The sequence below is a fragment of the Myotis nattereri genome, assembly GCF_964212035.1.
Source record: "Myotis nattereri genome assembly, chromosome: 4".
NCBI lineage: Eukaryota > Metazoa > Chordata > Mammalia > Chiroptera > Vespertilionidae > Myotis > Myotis nattereri.
This window is the reverse complement of record NC_138079.1, coordinates 4,442,044-4,462,687: the sequence shown is the minus strand read 5'-3', so window position 1 is coordinate 4,462,687 and position 20,644 is coordinate 4,442,044. Positions and strand designations below refer to the sequence as shown.

The 20,644-nt window shown below is 50.7% G+C and overlaps 1 protein-coding gene across 1 annotated transcript in view; it reads left to right on the top strand.

Annotated features, from left to right (window-relative positions):
• Window positions 1–2,816: 2,816 nt before the first annotated feature.
• The window catches only part of ADAMTS12 (ADAM metallopeptidase with thrombospondin type 1 motif 12), a gene marked incomplete at both ends in the record, with an annotated part of 181,821 nt that continues 163,993 nt past the window's right edge, over window positions 2,817–20,644 (top strand). The window contains 2 exons of the mRNA XM_081090333.1: window positions 2,817–2,943; window positions 11,285–11,649. Of these exons, the coding sequence (XP_080946459.1) occupies window positions 2,817–2,943; window positions 11,285–11,649 (492 nt within the window). The remainder of the gene's footprint in view (window positions 2,944–11,284; window positions 11,650–20,644) is intronic.

Here is a 20,644-nt window from a genome sequence, read left to right as displayed (position 1 = left end):
TATTCATTGCTACCTTCCTAATGTGTGGACATAGTAGGCAGTCAATAAATATTGTTCACTGAGTAAATGAAGTATTCTCTCTTTTGCTAAGGCAGTAGCACTCAAAGTTTCCCTGATTCATTTCCTCCCCCATTTCTTCCTCTCCTTGGGAACAACAGACACACTCTTACTAAATTCAGACTCGATCTTTAAAGCAGACTAAAATAAAGGGGCTGGTGGCCATGGGGTCCAGGACCAACATAGGACCAGTCTGATAATGGCAACACCCATGGCTGTCAGCCTAGGAGCTCAGAGACCACCAGACAGGAGCACTCCACTGTCTGCTAACTTCTCTAATTTCCAATTCTACAGCATCTCCGCCGAGCGTTTAATTATTTTAAAGAATGACAGCAGGCTGTTACACTTGATGATTTTTTAAAATTTAGACACCATCTCAAACTTACAGAGAAGTTGGAATGAAGTTAAAAGAGAAAAAGGACATTTTGTGTTCTGAATCATTTGAGAATAAATTGTCAACTAGGCGGCCCACCGCTCCACGCACCGTCATGTGCACCTCTACCAGCAAGGACGGTCTTCCACGTGACCACAGCATCGCCGTCGGGACTGGCAGGGGGCCCACAGGCCATGCAATCCTCCCTTCCCTTTCGAGTTTCTAACGAATTGTTCAGCGATGTCCTTTGTGACAAAGGGCCCGATTCAGAGCTGGGCTACATTTGGTTGTCCTATCTCTTCGGTCTCCTTTCATCTGGAATTGTTTTCCAGTTTTCCTTGCACTTTCGTGGCCTTGTGAAGAGAAAAAGCCAGTTGTTTGTAGCCTCTCCCTCAGTTTCTGTTTGCCTGATGCTTCCTCGCTCTGAGAGGCAGGCTGGGTATCGCGGGCGGAGATTTCACGAGGCGATGCTGTCGTCAGTGAAGCCTATCGGGTGGCACGCCGGTGATGTCCTGCATTACTGATTTCCTCGCCTTTCCCCGCCGATCTATGACTGACCCACGACGACACAACATAAGGTGTCCTATCACACGCTGGGGACTAAGGGCCGCAGATGGAATCCAGGTTGCGGAGCAGCTCACTTTAAGACGATGCATTTCATCCCTGATGCCTTTCAGCAACCAGGGGATCATCCTGGTAGGTCCTGGTGGCCCAGGGTAACCACAGGGTCCCTATAAGTGGAGAGGGAGGGAAAAGAGACAGTGACGGGGGAGGTAACACAAAAGGCTCAACAGGCCATTGCTGGTTGTGACAACGAGGAAGAGGGCCATGAGCCAGGGAATGCAGGCAGCCCCTCTAGGAGATGGAACAGGCGAGAAAAGGGATTCTCCCAGCGCCTCCAGGAAGGAATGCAGTGCTAACATCTCCTGGATTGGAGCCCCGCGAGCCCCGTCTCAGATGTCTGACCTCCGGAACTGTAAGGTAAATAAATTTGTGGCGCTTGAAGCTGCCAAGAGTATGGGACGTTGTGATGGCAACCATAGGGAACTAACAAGCCCTGGAAGTGCTGGGTGTATGTGTCCGGTCTGAGGTTCTGCAGCCTCTCCACCCAGGCCTGCGAGGACCACCCTGCAGGTGGGTCACTGCTTTGAATCGGCTGCCCCCCCCCCCCCCTAAATCAAGGTAACTAGTCTCTTTCTGGTTGGATGAGCTGACATCCCCAGCCTCTGGCTCGGTACATGTGGTTGGCTGGGAGCCATGGAGCAGCAACATGGGGCCAAATCCCTCCGGATGGAGTAAGGGGCCTGCTGAAGTCCAGAGGTGCACAATCTTGGCTGGATTATCGCAGCGAGTTCTCAGGAAGCCTGGCAAGCTCCCTGGTTTGTGGCATTCTCTCCGTGAAGTGTAAGCCCCTGAAGGGCCACCCCCTCCCCCGGCAGCCTGTTGGGGTGCCCCCAGAGAGACGGACACCTCCTGGGGCTGACTCGCTTCCTCTCCTCTCCTCCTGGTGTGCGTGGGGAGGCAGAGGTGGGCTAGGAAGGGTGGGTAACAGAGGCCGGAAGCCCAGAGAGACCTGCAGCCTCCCAGTGGCTCCTCTCACTCGGGCCCCCCACCTTTTGTAGCAGGAAGGGACTAGTCCAAGGTCAAGCCAGCGGATGGGCGCAGACCATCTCCCTGTGTGTGACCTGGCAGAGAGAAAAGTTACCTGTTACTGTTTCACATGGGCGTCCCAGCTCGCCCTGCAAGGGAACCCCAGAGATGTGAGACCCGCTAAGGGGTCTCAGTGGAGAGAGGGTGTTGGGAAAAGTTTGGGAACCGGGAGGAGGGCGGCCGGACAGGGGGCAGCACTGAGCTGGGGAGGGCAGGGCAGGGGGCGCGGGCGGGCTCTGCGCCCCAATCTTCCTCCCGCTTGTGGCCGGGCGGGCGAGGGGCTGGCCTGGGGCCTCTCCCGGAGTCGGAGTCCCGCCCAGGGTGGCTCTGGCGGGGCTCCCCTATTTGGCCGGCCTGCCCGGGCTCGGGGCGGGGCCGGAGGAGCGGGGGTGGGAGTCCCGGAGGAAGATGCGCAGAGCCCGCCGCGAGGCGGGACGGACGGAGAGGGGTGGGGACCTGGGTGGGCTTGGGCTGCGCCCTCCCACCCCCAGCCATTGCTCACCCCGCACCCCGCAGACGCTGTCAGCGGGAAGCGCTCCCCTTTCTGCAGGCGGGAGGGGGTCGCGGTAACGAGCCCCCTTCTGCTGGGAAAAGCGAGGGGGACACCGGGGCAGCCTCCCGCTGCTCGCCCCACTCCTGGGCCATGCGCGCCGGCGGCTCCCCGCAGGGCCCCGGGAGCAGTTCCTCCAGCTGAGAGCTCACCCCGGCGGCGCGGCTGCCCCCCGACACCTGAACCATGCCATGCGCCCCGAGGAGCCGGCTCGCGAACCTCTGGGTGGTGGCCCAGCTCCTGAGCCTCGGGGGCCCGGGCCACGGGGCAGCCCCGCAGCCCGGCCAGGTGCGCTTCCGCGACCGCAGGCAAGGTTGGTGGCTTTTCTCTATTTCCTTGGAAACCCGGGGATTCCTGCCGGGTGTGAGTCGGCGGCTCCCTTCCCCTCCCCCACGCGCTCAACTCTGCTGAGTTGGAAGGAAACCCGAGCCCGGAGCTCGGGAACTAGGGGTTCTCGGGCTTCAGCGTTTCGGGGGCGGATTCCTTCAGTCCCCCCGAAAGGTGGGTGTCCCCAGCTCTCTGCACGGATGCCGCCGCAGCCAGGACCCCAGAGGCAGCGGGCAACCCCCCACCTCCCTCCTTTGTGTCCCCCCTGAAGCTGCCTGGTTCGGCGCCCCAGTTTTCAGATTCTGAGCACGGACGGATTTTTCATAAAAGTTCCAGCTGGGCCCTGGCAGACACTGCGTTTCGAACTGTGGTGAGGGAAGCGGGGTGTGAGGCCGCCCCCTGCTGCGGGAGCTTGGCTGGGTTTTGGTTCCTGGAAAGATGCAGGGCTGTGTTTTAGAAATGACAGTCCTTCTGGGGGGACTGGACGCTCCAGGGGCCCACCTTGCCCTGCCCCACCTCCGGGTCACAGGCTGGTCTCTGTGGAATCTCTGAAGCCCCCAGGCCCTGAAAGCGCCCGGGCAGCTGTGACACCTTGTGGTGACCCTGCATTCTTTCTGACCTTTCTGACCTCCCAGCCTGGAAGGCTGGTCCTGCTGCCTCTGCTAGTGCATTGGCCTTGCGGGGTCAGAGACTCCTGTTTGGGGGGGAGTTCATGGTGGCGGGGAGCAAAGAGCAGAGCGGTCCGGGCACCAGCAGGGCTGGGGCGCCCCGTGTCAGCCCACTGACCGCCCACCCTTCCCCCTGATGCAGGGCTGGGGCACCCCGTGTCAGCCCACTGACCGCCCACCCTTCCCCCTGGTGCAGGGCTGGGGCGCCCCGTGTCAGCCCACTGACCGCCCACACCGCCCCCTGGTGCAGGGCTGGGGCACCCCGTGTCAGCCCACTGACCGCCCACACCGCCCCCTGATGCAGGGCTGGGGCGCCCCGTGTCAGCCCACTGACCGCCCACCCTTTCCCCTGGTGCAGGGCTGGGGCGCCCTGTGCCAGCCCACTGGCCGCCCACACCGCCCCCTGGTGCAGGGCTGGGGCGCCCCGTGTCAGCCCACTGGCCGCCCACCCTTCCCCCTGGTGCAGGGCTGCGGCGCCCCGTGCCAGCCCACTGACCGCCCACCCTTCCCCCTGGTGCAGGGCTAGGGCGCCCCGTGTCAGTCCACTGGCCGCCCACACCGCCCCTGGTGCAGGGGCCCTGGGCACTGTCTCTGTTTCGTAGACGGGCACCTGAAGCGGAGAGCTTATGGCCTAGCAAGAGGTGGAGGGAGGTTTGAACGCGGGGAGTCTGACTCGCTGGCCTCCTACCATCCAGCAGTGTTGCCCAAGGGCAGCGCTGGGGGGCAGCGCACACAGGCGGGCACTGCATCCGCAGGCGGGCACAGCACAGCCCTGGGCTAGCTCCCTGAAGCCTTGTGTCTGCTGACTGCGCTCAGGTCCTGGGAAGCGTCCACACACAGCTTCTTGAGCCCCTCTGGCCCTAAGACGGGGGAGGACACACACACACACACACACACACACACACACACACAGCCCCGCCCACCCTTCTGCGGGTTTCCATGCCCACATTACAGAGTCCAAAGCTGCTGGCGAGCTCACCTGCTGGGGGGTCAGGGTCAGGAGCCGCAGGGCCAGCCCCGGTGCTTTTCTTGGATTCTGGGCCCCCAGCGCTGGGCTCCGAGGTCAGGCTGCCAGCACTGGCCTGTGTAAACGGCCCGATACCATCTTCCACCCCAGTTTAAAATAGCAGCGTCTGTTGTTCTTTGCAAAACAGCTCCTTTGTGAAGAGTCTCTCCTCAGGACAGCACAGACAAAGCCTGGGGGCCCTTCCCGGGCGTTTGGAGGCGGCTGGGTTCTCAGACACGTTCTCCCGGCCCGGCTTTCAGCTCTGTCCCCGCAACTCCTGGCTTCTCCCCTGGACCGTGGGAGATGGTCGCCCTCCCTGGCCACCCTGAGGGCTATGCCCTGAGCGTTTGACATAGGAAGGGCTGTAAAGTGCTCTGAGCTTATTAGCGATGCACGCATATTTTAGGTTTTAAAAATAGTTTCAGATTTTAAAAGCCTCTTCCCTACATAGTTGTCCTTAATCCTCATTTTACGCGAAGGAGAAGTTTCTGAGTGGAGCTCCATTTGGGACTGAGCTGAGAGAGCAGTCAGAGCAGGACATGCCGGGCTTCCTGGGAGTAGGATGGCCCGGGTGTGCTTCCCGGTGAGCTGCCTCCTGCTTCACCATTAGCCCGTCTCCCTAGACGCCCACTGGAGCTCTGAGGACATTGTCGAATTGCACCGGCATTCTGAGCACTGAAACTTGCAAATTACTTTAGGTATCACCTCTCGCATCCTTGTTTTTACAGGTGAGGAACGGGCGGTCTAGGTGGGCGGTCTGTTTGTCAGCATCTATCCACTGAGCACCTGCCCACTGCTGTTTCACCAAAGGGGCGAAGAGTCCCACAGTTGGAAACTCACTCAGACCCTAGGTAGCCAGTAAGGTTCTTTCTGGGCCTGAGGGCCGGGCAGAGGCAGGATTTTAGACGGAGGACGGAGTACAGAGGTCAGTCCAGCCCTTCCCGGGACCAGAACCAGGCAGATGGACACACTGCTCAGTAGACTTCCCACATGGCTCAGTTGTGCAGTGACTGCCACAGGGTCCCCACCAAGGATCAGAACCACCGGAAATACTCCTCTTGCTCACCACCCTCTTCTACAGCCAACGCTGCCCCCTTGGGCGAGCCGTTCCCTGGACTGTTTACAAGTCTCCGGCCACTTCTAGGGCCTCTTTTTCTCCTGAGAGCTCCATGAAGCCAACAGGGCAGGCCCTTGGCCCCATGTTAGAGACGTGCTCTGGGCTGCACACACATGTGTGGGAATGCTGGGAGCGCTGCCGTGTTTCAACACAAATGTTATGATCATGCACTCATACCATTTGCAAAAAGCAAATTCTGCGTGGAGAAAGTGATTTTGGACATTGAAGCAGAAATTTTGGACTGGGCAGGATGTCCCGGATTCTTTGTCTGCCAGAGTCAAAGAATGAATCCACGGACAGAAGGTGGTCTAACAAAGGTGGTGATTTATTAAAGAGCAAGTACAGACTCCCACTTAGGAAGGGGAAAGGTCCCACTTAGTTCCTTTTCCCTGTGGCTTATAAAGGCTGTAGAGTTTGATGCGTTGATAACCCCTCTGATTGGTTACTAGTCCTACTCTTCTCTTGGACTGGTCACTACAGTAACCTCTGAGCTCAAAGGTCAATCTCACATGGGACCCTGTGAGGTTCCCCCCCCCCTCCTTCCTTATTGTTTTCCTATTCCCTTTGGGCTTTCTTCTTCTTCTGGATGAGGGCCTCCTTTCCTTTATTTTGTAAATGTAGACCTTTTGCTTCTCCCAGCTTCCCCTATTCTATGGAAATATACCTTCTGCTGCTCTTCAGCCCTGTGCTTCTTCCATGGTCCTCTAGTTCCAAAATTTCTAGAATTTCCTAAATCTATCTTTTTCACTCCTAAAAATTCCTGTTTCAGACATTTTCTTAGTGTAGGAAGAGACTTCACGGTTCTGGTATTTTGTGTGTTAACAATAATGAGCAAGGACGCTCTGCAGGTTAATCATGGGGCTGGTGAGCAGATCCAACCTCCTGTGTTTTACAACTTTGAAGGGACCAACGTGATTCTTCACATTTCCACACGCGTGGTTTTCTACATGAAAACACAATGGCAAGGTGATACCATCTGTGGAGGATAATTACGAAAATAAACCTCCCCTGCCGAAACCGGTTTGGCTCAGTGGATAGAGCGTCGGCCTGCAGACTGAAAGGTCCCAGGTTCGATTCCTGTCAAGGGCATGTACCTGGGTTGCGGGCATATCCCCAGTAGGAGATGTGCAGGAGGCAGCTGATCGATGTTTCTCTCGTCGATGTTTCTGGCTCTCTATCTCTCTCCCTTCCTCTCTGTAAAAAATCAATAAAATATATTAAAAAAAGAAAAAGAAAAAGAAAATAAACCTCCCTCACAGGAATGTCATTGCCCTTTCCAGTAAGGAGTCTTAGAAATTCAATTGCTCTCTAAGATTTAAATAAATACGAAGAATAGCCACAGATTTAACCGAAAACATATACAAACCCGCAGGTGCACAGTCCTCACCTCTCTCCTTTCTTTCTAAGCAGCGGGTAGGAGACCACTTTGTCTTTTCTATTTTCAAAAGTGCCAACAGGCTCCACTCACAGTTTCTCATCACGTATCAGAAGTTGTGGTTTCAAATTGAATTTTAAACACGGCAAGTCAGAGTATTCAGGGCTTGGAATTTATTTCCATAAACCCCAGTGTGGACCGTGATGTCCTCAGGGTGCGTCTTAGCCTCCCCTGGCTCCACTCTGGGGCTCAGTGGTGGGCCCTTGAGGAGCCCTCGGGCTTTGGTCGGAGGGCGGGCTCTGGGGCCAGCTCGCCCAGCACAAATCCTCCCCCATGTTACTATTTTTAAAGTGGTGGGAATGGAAGCCAAGACAAGGGACACCGTTAGTAATACCTTCCCCGCGGAACTGTGAGCATTCAACAAGACCAAGTGGGTGTTGTCTTAACGCTGTGCTTGCCCATAGACATGGTAAGAATTAGGAGCTGTGACTATTTCCTGACATCTTATTTCTCCATTCCTATTGAGGAGGAAACTGGTCCTGCAAGGCGTGTCAGGCCGTAGAAACTGAACAATGAACTGCCCTGGGGGGACGGGGGGTGAGGGATGGGGGGGTCTTATGCTGGTGCCAGGACAGACCATTGATGTGGCCTGACAACTGGGGGCCTTCCTGTAGGGCCACCAAGAGGGCAGGGGGCATATCTGCAAGACAAAGACCCCAGCGGGATATAAAGACAGGCTCTCCGTGTTTCTTCACTCTGATTTGGAAATGATTCCCGGAGCCACTAGTGTAAACAAACGGGGTGCCTCCCTTTCTCTAGGAAGCCTGCTTGGTATTTCTTTGCTCTTCTGTCACACTATCACATTGCCTCTGAACTCTTGCTTTCTGTTGGCCAAGGTATAGGTACCTAATTCTACACACTGAACGCCCAACAAGAGGGAGCCAAGGTGAGTGGGGGCTTCTCCACCCTCTCTGCTTGGAGGTTACATGTATTTATGCCACAGAGATGACTGGTAGGCAAGTTTCTGTCTTTAATACCAGTAATAGCTAGTGAGTGCTCCTTGGCAGGCACTGTTCTGCATCTATTTGCCGAGTTAATACATTGGATGAGCACAACGCCCAAGGAGGTAGACACTGTTACCATGCCGAGGGCATACACGAGGCAACTGTAGCTGGGCCACCCACATTAGCCATACTCCGTTCCTGGCCTCCTGTTTCCATTCATCCCTGTGGGCTGACGTGGCTTTGCTGCCTCCCCTGCAATCACGTCAAGAGGCAAATCCAGTCTTATCGCCCATTACTCTGCCCAGTGGAGGCAATTCTTAGCTCCGTTTATTGCTGCGCAAGTAGAGGCCTCTTCAAGAAGTCAAGCAGTTCCTCGCTCGTTAGATCACCATCACCGGGAGCCATGCTATTACCTCTACTCTGGTATCTCTGCCAAGTGCAGCTGCATATATGTACATGAAGTCCTGGGGCACGGACATGATTTTGAAATAGGAAGTACAAGATTTTAATCCAAGTGCTGTTGCATATTGGCTCTGTTCTCCCTTAGGCTCAGTTTGGGGATACTAGTCTACATCAAGGGGTTATTGTGAATACTGAATGAGAAGAGACTGACAGCACCTAGCTCATAGCAAGTGCTCATTAAATGGCTACAGTAATGATCATGATATTATTGTACAGCCACCTTCAGCTGGCTCTTTAATAATAAACCCATTAGGTTAAAGGCAACTTGGTCAAGAGTTGTAAATTTGTTTGCTCTTTTATTCTTCAGGAAATAGGTGCTTTAGCTTTTCATTTATACTTTCAAAATTCATACTTAACTCTGAGTTGTATCTTCAGAGTCAAGCATTTTGTATCTTAAGGGATACAAGCTCTGCTCCTGAGAGAGGGCGTCGGCATCCGGACACTGGCCACGGCGGGGACCACTGCACGGTGATGCTCTCTGTATGCAGCTGAATAAGACTCCTGCCTTTCACTTCACCACACTGCTCTAACCCTGGGGGAGCCAGAGACTTCACTACAAGTAGCAGAAGAGATGAGAAACCCTGGAGACTTAGCAACAGCAGCCAACTACATCCGCCCCACCCAACCTGGCCATTCCTCTCCGGAGCGGAGCGCTGGGCGGGAAGCTCTGACACTAAAGAGCCCAGATATCCCTGGGGGAGTGGGCGGGGCAGAGGACTGAGTCCGTGTGACCCCTAGTTCTTGGCGTCGTAGCATCACTAATTTGTGCAAAACCCCTTTCTTGCTTTATTTATCTATGCATTCTCTCCCCCACTGCCTCGTTCCCCACTTTCATTCCTCTAGAAAACCATTTTAATGGATTCCACATGTATTTTTTGTTTGCGTATGCCCTGGCTAACTTTGTAGTGTTGTTTCTGTGTGCACGTAGTTTCCATGAATGTAAATGGCTCTGTATTAACTCGTTTTGTTTTGTATTTTTCATTGAGCTTCGAAGATCTGCCCATGTCACAACGTGGTCTGTTGTTCCTAACTGCTGTTGGAAGCAATGGGTCTGGAGATTTTATACCTAAAAATTGAGACAGTTTGTTAGTACCTAAGAGGGAAACTCTGTGCTCTGTCCCAGATTTCATCCAAGGCGGAGATGAACCTCTCTACAAAGCGTGTTTGGAGGCAGTTGTCTGGGGAGAAAGGTCTTGCGTCATTGGACCTCAGCAGGTCCAGCTCTTTTAATTAACCAGCTACAAATGTGTCCACTGCTCCCTCCATGCTGTGTGGGGACAGACAGTATAATAAACAAAAGGCATTGTGAACGGAGGCTATTCTGGGAGCTACAAAAAGTAAGGACATGGGCGTTGAGAGGAGGCAGAGAACAACTTCAACCAGGGACATCAGGAGAAAGAAGAGGGAGGATTGGAGTTGGGACTTCAAAGCATAAACAGGAAAAAATAGGATGTTGATAGAGAATGTGAGCAACATAGAAGTAGTTGGAGAAATGACATGAACAAAGTAATATCAGTTAGAAAGTGTAAGTACCGCTGCGAGGAGGCCAGGAGGGAGGCAGCCCCCTCCCTCCCTTCCTTCCTGACTGTTTTTTGTTTTCTTTTTACCTATTTTTTACCTCAAGCAAAATATTAATTTATCTTACTGTTGATAGTTTGCTTTAAGTGGTCTGTAATCCATAGTTATATTACATAGTTATATATAATCCATAGTAATCTATCACTGCCTAATAGATTCCTTGTTATTCTCCATCATCAAGATGAGGAAGCAGTGGTGGGTCTATGTGAGGAAATCCAAGGTGCACGTGCTCCTGTGTGTGGAAGGAGTGAGTGGTCCTGTTTCGCATTGTTAAGGTGGCAGTTTTCAGATCTTGCACCCATACCTCGGATCCTCATAGATTCACTTACCCTTTCATTTCATACTAGAGGCCCAGTGCACAAAATTCATGCACGGGTGGGGTCCCTAGGCCCGACTGGTGATCAGGGCTGATTGGGGTCTTCCAGGGATGCCAGCCAGGGCTTTCCTTCATTCCGTGCCACCCCCCTGGTGGTCAGCACACGTCATAGCGGGCGGTCAAACTCCCTGTTGGTCGAACTCTCAAGGGGACAATTTGCATATCAGCCTTTTATTATATAGGATATTTTTTTAAAAATAAAAAAGAAATACCCAAGACCCTCTAAGCTACGTTGTGGACCCCTTAGGCTGTAACAGTTGTGAGGGTCATCAGAGTGTATATGATGTTGCTGTGTTTTTGCATTTTTCTTCAACCTGACTTAACAGGACCTTCCCAAGGTGCTTAAACTCCTTACTAGACAGTGAGGTACCACCGTTTGTATTAATGAACTCTAGACTTGAAATGCTCATGTTCATCCTACTGATCTTGCCTTCCTCCTAAAAGTATTCCTCATGAATCCATTCTCGCCTTAATTTGTCTCTGGTGAAACATCTGCCATCCAGAGCTATGCCTTAGTGTCAGCCTCAATGGTCACGCCATCGAGGAGGGAGCCCGTCTCAGTTGTTTGGGGAATTTAATGTTGACAGTATTTGTATGGTGGGAAGGATCTCGAAGCTTCAAGTCAATAGTGGGGTCTTGAAATCAACAAGCTAAAATCTAGGTTCCAAAGGGAGAGCATTGGCCTTGCTACAGACGCAGCAGGGATCTCTGTTTTATTCTGTCTCCTTTTTACTTTTCCAGAGCATTTCATCAAGGCCCTGCCAGAGTACCACGTGGTGGCACCGGTGCGAGTAGACGCTCGAGGGCATTTCCTGTCCTATGGCTTGCGCCCTCCCTTCACCAGCAGCAGCAGGAAGAAGAGGGACTTGGAGAGCCCAGAGGACTGGGTGTACTACAGAATTTCCCACGAGGAGGAGGACCTGGTTTTTAACTTGACGGTCAACCAGGAATTTCTTTCCAAAAGCTACATCGTGGAGAGAAGGTATGGGAACCTGTCCCATGTTAAGATGGTGGCTTCCTCCGCACCCCCCTGCCATCTCCGGGGCACAGTCCTGCAGCGGGGCACCAGAATCGGGACTGCAGCTCTGAGTTCCTGCCATGGACTGGTGAGTGAGTGCCTGGCTCCATCACCTCCCTCCCCTGTCCCCCGACCCCGGGCACCTTGACCTGCACACCCACGGCTGATGGGTTCACAGATGCGGTTAACACATGTGAATTGAACACTTATGATGTGCATGATCGTGGTCTCTAAATGTGTTAAGGAGAAGGTGCATAAAGTTAAAAGTCAGTAAATCTGGGGGATGGAGAGGAAGGGCCCTGAGTAGCAGGGAAGTCCAGCCTGCAGCCAGGGTTGAGACACTGCTCTCAATTGCTCCCAGGCTGGGAATAGAACAATGGGACCTTCTCCATTGCACATGGTCCTTGCAAGCCGGGAGAACCACCATGTGGGCATTTTCAGATTCAGATTTCAGACTCATACTAAATTTAGGAGCTCAAAGAAGCAAATATTAATTAATGGAATTATGTGGTAGTAGCCAAGACGATGGAAAATTTTTAGATTCAAATCATTGAGTGATTTTTGCCAGAAGAACCAGTCTACTGGGATTACTTGGGAGCCTTTCACACACAACTGGAGAATCAATAGATGTTTCTAAAAAAGGCACCAAGACAGAAGATGATTTGACTATGAGTGGTGGCAACATAATGCAATATACAGATCATGTATCATAGTAATGTACACTCAAAATCTGTATGACCCCATTAACCGTGGTCACCCCAATACATTTAATTTAAAAAGTCACCAAGAGCCCAATGAGTTTCTTTCCTTTCTGTGAGGACACAAGCTGGCTGACATCAAGTTCATTTGCTCACGTGCCATAATTCACCAGTGCCCACCTAGAGTGGTACTAGTCAAAGGGTAATGGTTGGGCTGGCGTCTGATTTTTCCTGATCACTTGTCTGGGGTTCCATGTCCACGGTATTCATTTGGCCTTTCATGGAGGGATGACCCACACTTAGACTCGCAGGATGGCAGGCGTAGGGTAAGCTGGTGCTAAGCCTCCTGCCCTGAGTGGCATCTGGAAGGCTTTCTGAGGAGGGAGGCACTGTCATGTGCAATGGACATCTGCATCTCATTCCTGTGGCTCAGGCGGGCACAGTGTGTGCTTTGATGTGGTCCTCCTAATGCTCGAGGCTGCGTTCTCATGGAGTTGTCTCTAATTTGAAGTTCTCTGTTGGAGCAGATTCAGATGGTTGCAAATTGAAGACCCAGAAAGGCCACCCATGACAAGGTGTGGCATGAACATCCTCCTCTACTTAATATCCTCTCACCTGGCTCTGTCCCCAACCCTGGGGGCTGCCTTCAGACTGAGTTAGCCCATCCCCAGCTTAGCAGCCCTCCCTCTGTCCAACTCAACCATGTTCATCACCTTTTCCCCCTCAACACTTCTATAGCTTTCAAATTATAGAATTTATTTCTTTATAACAAATAATGTTTATCAATTTTTTTTTTTTAGAGAAAGAGGAAGGGAAGGAGATAGAGAGAGAGAGAAACATTGTTTGGCCACCTCCTGTATGTCCCCGACTGGTGACTGAGCCCACAACCCAGGCATGTGCCCTGACTGGGACTTGAACCAGCAACCTTTTGGTGCACAGGATGGTGCCTAACCCACTGAGCCACACCAGCCAGGGAAGAGTTTATTTCTTTTGAACAATTTAGTTGATTTGTTCCAGTCTCAGTTCTTTGAAGGAGAATCCGTGTTCTTTAATCAATTAGGCTCGGAAGTCATCCTCAGTGGGAGTTGTGACCTGTGAGGATCTCAGTGGGTGGCTTTGGATTTGCTGCTACCAGGGCCCTACAGAATTTGTTCTAAGTTAGTTTATTGTTAGTATTTCAGTTTAGGTTTTTGTGCTTGGAGGATAGTTTAAACCGTTAGACTTCACACTTTTGTGGGACACAGGATTGGGGTTTAGACTCCTTATGCCTCCCCACCCCCCCTTTTACCAAGGGCTTGGTTTAGGTACCCACCACCCAGATTGTATATCTGAGTCTGGAAAAAACATTTGTAGTTTCTGTTCACAATCAGGGGCAGTCTTCTCGCTCATGCTTTATTACAGTAAAGAGGGTTCTTGGCTCCGTCCTAAACCCAGCCTCAACCACTCCAGCCCTTGCTGGGCACTCAGTCCTGACTCCTAAGCTGAGTAGCTGGGCCTGGCTCGCTCCAGGACATGCAGCCTCAGCTCCACCCACCCCTCCTTTCCCTTCCCTCCTGGCATTCCGAGGCTTCCTTTCTGGTTTTGAGCTTGACTGTGGATTACAGTATTGAAAGATGTTATCATTTTTAGTGTGTGTTTATTTTCAGTTAAATATTTTATTTGAAGTAGTTGTAGATTCATATGCAGATGCCAGATTTAAAAGCAAGTGATCCCAGGGACCCTTTGCCCACCTCCCCACCCCCAATGGTAACATCTTGCAAAATCACTCCACTATCACCATGCCCACCATTTCCATCACAATCCCTCATGTTGATCTTTTAGGGTCACACATTTCCTTCCTGCCCCATCCCTCCTCAGGCTTACATTTTATATTTCAGTTCATATCCATTTGAATTAATTTTTGTTCAGGGTGTGGGACTTAAGTAGAGGTGCATTTCCTTCCTTCCTTCCTTCCTTCCTTCCTTCCTTCCTTCCTTCCTTCCTTCCTTCCTTCTGCCTGTGGGTATCCAATTGCTCCATTTTTTTAAAAAGGCTACCTTCCTTTTATAGGATTGCTTCTTCACTTGTCAAAAATCAGTTGGACATAGCTTTGTGAATCTGTTTCTGAGTTTTATGTTTTACTCCACCAATAGAGTCTTCACTACTATAGCTATACAATTAGTCTTAAACTCAGGCAGACGATTCCTCCCATTTAACTCTTCTTTTTCAAAAACTGTGTTCGTAATGCTAGTTCCTTTGCCTTTCCATATCCGTTTTAGAATAATCAGACTACAAAGATCTTACTGGGATTTTGATAGGAATTGCATTAAACTTAGATAGTCATTGGGGCGGGAGTGGGGATTGACACTTTCTGTGTTTAATCTTCCAATCCATGAACATAGTAGGTTTCTTCCGGTTCTGCCCATGAGACCTGCGGAGGCTTACTGGTGGAACTGAACGGTCCATGCAGCTTGGCCCTCCCTCCTCCCCAAGGTGATGATTATATAGCTTCTTAGGGAAAAGTGATAAATCCCACGCAGATGGCATTTCTCACAGGACATTTCCCAGCAAGCAGTGAGACCACCACTGGGCATATTCAAATTCAGCTTCACAGTAAGGACAGCAGCACAAAGAAGTGAATATTAACTAGTGGAATGATGTGCTAGTGGCCAAGATGATGGAAAATTTTTAGATCCAAATTATTGAATCCTTTTGCCAGAAGAACACATCCACAGAGTTTACTTTGGAGCCTTTCACACATAATTGGACAATTAATGGATGTTTATAAAAAGGCACCAAATGAGTTTCTTTCCTTTCTGTGAGCACACAAGCTGGCTGGCTTCCCGTTCATTTGCTCACGTGCCATAACTCACCAATGCCCACCTAGGGTGGTCCTAGTCTAAAGGATAATGGCTGTGCTGGTGTCTGCCAGTCGGAACCAAGTCCTGGCTCAGGGGGAAAAGGGCCCATAGCCCAACGTGAAGCATCCTTTTTGTAATTTGTCTGCCTAGATGGGGTACCTTTTACAACTCATCTGTCTGAGGAGGCACCTTCTAGAACCTCATCTGTCTCCTGCATGCTTTCTTGCAACTTGCACAAATGTTTGCTACCACAGTAGCCATGGAGGCCCCTACCTGCAGGATCTGGCCTGGCTTTGTGGCCCTCAGAGGACAGTCACACAGGAACACCAAAATCCATCCCCAGGTTGTTTTCCAAAAGTCTGAGAGATTCAGTTTCTGTTTTTTCTTTCTTAAATTAGAGTTTGAGGTACAGTATAGTTTCAGGTGCACAGCCCAGCGATTGGACATTTATAGAACTTACAAAGTGGTCATCCCGATAAATCTCAGTGTCAGATAGCAATGTGGAGAGGTGGGCTGTCTGTGTGGGTTAATAACAGATCCTTTCCCATTGCGCGGCAGCAAGATGCGGCCAGTTCCTTTCCCCATCTCACCTTTGGGTCAAGGGGAAGAACAAGTGTGTGTCTATTTCCTGAAGCCACGGGGTCTCTGCTTCTGGTCTCCAGGGAACAGCTCCTTGAGCTGAACCAGGGAGGAGGCCTTCTCGAGAAGATGCTTACATGCAGGCTCAGGCCCTAGAAGTATGTGCAGAGGAGAAACCTCACATCTGCAGTGAAACTTCTCTGCTGAGCTGCATCCAACAGCCCCGCTTACGGAAACCCTTGTTTCCTTGGGTAGCCATCTTTCCATCGAGCTGAAAATGTGAATTTTTGTCACCAAATGGAAGGTGTGCGCCAAAAAAGCACTTTAATCTTCCTTCTCTTAGGAGGCAGGACACTATGAAACTTCAGAATAGCTTTCCAGCCTTTAACCAGCAAGCTATCAGTGTTTGCCAGGAGATGCTATTACGATAATTTTAACTCTTTAAATGGTATGAGGTTCTAATTTCCAAAAATGCAAGATTTACGTGTCCTCTGCGTGTTGCTGTGTAAATGCTACAAATGAGATTAGTGACGTTTAGAAACTTGGGCCGTCCGATGGCGCCTCTGTGGAGAGGGGTGTATGTCGTTACACCACACGACTCCCTCAGCTCTTGGACCGGAGGACAGTCCTACTGGGTCCTGCTCCGGACAATCTAAGGATTAACGGTTTCTGCCTCTTGCTCTTGAGCTCCAGCTGCAGCCAGGGGTGTGGCTGAGGAATGATCCGCTGGCAGAGCCGGTGGGAAACTTGACCGGTGGCTTCCAGCCCTCTCCCCATCCCAGGAAACATGTTGAGTTGAGGGAGGCCTGTGTGCCCCGGTTTGTGGTGCGGGGGGGCGGGGGTGGGGGTGGGGGGGAGGAGGAGCAGGGAAAGAAATGCTCTGTGCATCTCCTAACGCTGCTCCCCGCCTGAAGAATTCGCCCTGACCCCTGACCCCTGACCCCTGACCTTTGGGATTGCAGGGTAAGACCCATGCTCACTCAGACATGAGAGGGGCGGGGCCTCTGGCCGGGGGGGAGGTCGCCCTCCCTGTTACTGCTGTGTGTTCAGGCTCATAAACACAGGGGGTTCCCCCCCTCTCCCCGTCTTCTGCTCACTGTTCAGTTCATTGGGTTCATTCTGTGAGTTCCTAGCATGGTGGGTTGGAGGCGAGAGAGAGGACGGAAGAGCCTCTACTTAGAGGAGCAGCGTTACTTTCTTTCTTTTGCTGGATCTTGAATTAGGGACCTTCCCTGTCCTGGGAGGGGCTGGAGAAGGAATGACCCTGGCTGTTGTGGGAGACCAGCGGCCAGTGCTCTGGCTGTGACCGGGCGAATTACTTGGCTTACAGTCCACACCATGTGGCACAGAGATGCCACTGCCTTCGCCTGCATAGCTCTCCCCAGGCACTTCAGTGTGAATCTCATTTCTGTTTTCATGACAGACATGGAAGATTAGGTGTCCAGAGTTTTCCATTATAGATGACTTAATATTTCTCTTGTTTTTTGATGCAGCATAAATTGTAGGTCCAGGGAGCTTAAATATCAGCTTTCAGAAAGATCTAGTTGCTTTAAAAAATGTCTCCATTGAGTGACAGATTTTAATAAGGACTTTGAGAAGTGAGAAAGCAGGAGGTCTGGGTTTATGCTTCGGTAACTGAAACACTGCTTTGTGTGTTTTTTTAAAATATATTTTTATTGATTTTTAAAAAAAATATATTTTATTGATTTTTTACAGAGAGGAAGGGAGAGAGATAGAGAGTTAGAAACATCGATGAGAGAGAAACATCGATCAGCTGCCTCCTGCACATCTCCTACTGGGGATATGCCCGCAACCCAGGTACATGCCCTTGACCGGAATCGAACCTGGGACCTTTCAGTCCGCAGGCCGACGCTCTATCCACTGAGCCAAACCAGTTTCGGCTTTATTGATTTTTTTACAGAGAGGAAGGGAGAGGGATGGAGAGTCAGAAACATCGATGAGAGAGAAACATCGACCAGCTGCCTCATGCACACCCCCTACTGGGGATGTGCCCCCAACTAAAGTACATGCCCTTGACCGGAATCGAACGTGGGACCCTTCAGTCCACAGGCTGACGCTCTATCCACTGAGCCAAACCAGTTAGGGTGAAACACTGTTTTACTTGGTTGTTGGAGACGATCTCTGAGTGTGACATGACGGGTTGTTTTTCTTACTGGGATGACATGCTTTGCCTCCTTGATTCTGTGACTTGAGGGGACAGGGTCCTTGCTGCCAAGTGTGAGGCCATGGCCCGGCAGCCTGGGCATCACCTGGGAGCTTGTTAGCAATGCAAACTCTCAGGTTCTACCCCGACCTGTTCAATCGGAACCTAAGTTTGAACAAGGTCCCCAGGTGGTGTGTATGTGCATTAAAATTTGAGAATCATTGGCCCATCAAACCCAGAGACACTAATTCTATCTGAATACACTGTTCTATGTATTAAATCCCTTTGGCAAACATAGAACGCCTAATGACGCTCAGAAACAGTACTGGGGGTGGTGTGCTGTTCTAACCAATGTGGGTGCAAGGGTGGACGAGGAAGCTAAGGTGACGTGATTCAGAAAAAGACAGGAGATCCACGGGACCTGGGAGCCAAAGGAGGCAGGTTAGAGTGGCCAGATGTGCCCCTTGTCATCTTTGCTGCTCTTCTGTCCCCTGCAGTGTTTTGTGATGTTAGGATCCATGGGCAGATCTTACCAGGACAACTTCCGGCTGTCCTCAGGCTCATTCATTCTCATCTTGGGTGAGTGCGCTAAGCAACACTGTCTTGTTTCAGTGCCTTCATCCAAGCGCTTGAGAAGAGGCGGGCTTTCTGGGCCCCAGAAGGCTGGCGCAGACACCGTGTAGACTTTCCTTGCTACTCCCTAGGGGACGGAGCCTTGTGGATGCTACGTTTGGGTTAAGAATGAGGAGACCTTGATGTTTATGAATTTTTCCTTCAGAGATTGCAAGTGTGGAGTTTTCCCAGGTGTTAATGGAAGTCCAGGTATAAAAGGGTGATGGCAAAGCAAGAAAGGCTTCCATCTCTGCTCTGTCCCCCGCACAGTGCACCCAGGGACAGGAGACCAGGCCTCTGCTTCTGGGCGGGGCCGTCTTACTCCCCTAACCCCTGGTCCCTGACAAATAATTGGGGGCTTAGAGAAGGCATGCTTATGTGCATCTTTCCACTGCTTCAGAAACCACTTCTCAGTTAGCCCTGCAGTTGTCCTGTCTGCTTTCTTCACTGATTGTACCTGGTCATTTCCTTTCCAAATAGTCCAACATGGGAACATCTTCCTCCAAACACGTTTCAAAGAACCACGACCTCCTGCGATTTCCCAGTGGTGTGTGTTGTGTGATTTTCTTATTTCTCTCCTTGAGATATTTCAGGTGTTCATTTGAAAGGAGTGACTTTTGTACATCAGGGTTTCCCCAGCAGAAATCAATTAAAAAAAACATTTAAATAAATAATAAAACGTGGTTCACCTACAGCCCCCCGCCTGGATTAGCAGGGAGAGCACACTTGGAATTTGGGGTACCAGGCTCCGTTCTGACTGGTCCTCACTAGACCTGGTATCATCAGCACCTCCTGTGAGTAGGCAAGGGGACTGAAGCTCACATAAGTTAGGGGACCTTCCAAAGGCCACACACGGAGAGGAGACTGAAAAAGTTTACTTCCTGTTCCTGTGGTCTCAATCTCAATGCTGTTGGGCCATTTTTCAAATCACGGAAGCGTCAAGTTGGACAAGACCTGTTTGAGGAGCTTCACTTTCTGATGCGGGACCTGCCATCGAGGGAGGTCAGACTTGGAGTTGAAGTAGCAGCTCCGATTAATGTCACAGTCGCGATGTTCAAGTCCAGCTGTTTTTCAGTCAGAAGAGGGAGTTACTATAACCAGCTTGTCGTTTCCCAGTGTTTGGTCACTTGTCTGGTCCAGGGACACATTTCTCTCAGGATTGGACCTTCCTTATTTGAAGGTAAACTCTTCCTTTTCTTACTTCCTCCTGCACACTCTGTCCCTTCATCTCTTCCCAGCCCTCTTCCCCATCTTCCTTTCCTTCTTTCTCCCTCTTACCTCTCCCTGCTACTTCTGTTTCTCTAACCTCTTAATGTTCTATGATTCTTAGCCTGCTTTTAGCTTTCTTTTCCTTTACTTGCCTTGTCTTCTAATACTATCATATTCGATTTAAAATCTTTTTTTTTTTTTTTAAATCCTCTGACCCCATTGAGTCTGGCTGATGGGCTCTAAGAAACTATATAATTGGCATGATTTCTGTTTAGTCCTTTAAACTTTTCAAAGGTTGCTTTGTATTTTCTAAATTTGTGTAGCTTTTGCTCATCATGAAAGTCTAGACACCCATGTGAGTCTCCATGAGGTGTTGGGGGATTTTCCATGTAAGCATTTCTGTGGGGGATGTTGTGGAGAGTAATTCAAATGCAATGTCATTTCTTATGACAGTTCTCCCTTTTAAAAATGTGAGAGATGTTAAGCTGGACAACAGATCCTAATTTAGCTGTGTGTGACATTTTAAAAAAAAAGATGTTTTTATTGATTTCAGAGAGGAAGGGAGAGGGAAAGAGAGATAGAAACATCAATGATGAGAATCATTGATCGGCTGCCTCCTGCACGCCCCCTACTGGGGATGGAGCCCACAACCTGGGCATGTGCCCTGACTGGGAATGAAACCGTGACCTTCTGGTTCATAGGTTGATGCTCAACCACTGAGCCACACTGGTGTTGTGACATAATGTTCTTCGTTAATTACAGTTTTTGTACTGAACTCTCTATTGTGTACAACTTTTAAATTTAAAAGTAAGTTTTCTAAAAGGCAAGCCTTGTTCAATAGGAAATCTGTTTCCCTGGAGAAAAGTTGCAAGTGGGGTTTCTCTCAGTAATTAATTCTCAGCGGTGCTCTGCTTGTAGGAAGTGGTCACTGAGGAATGCTGTGATTGAATGCAGATGTTCGCTGCCCTTGACCTCCTCCTG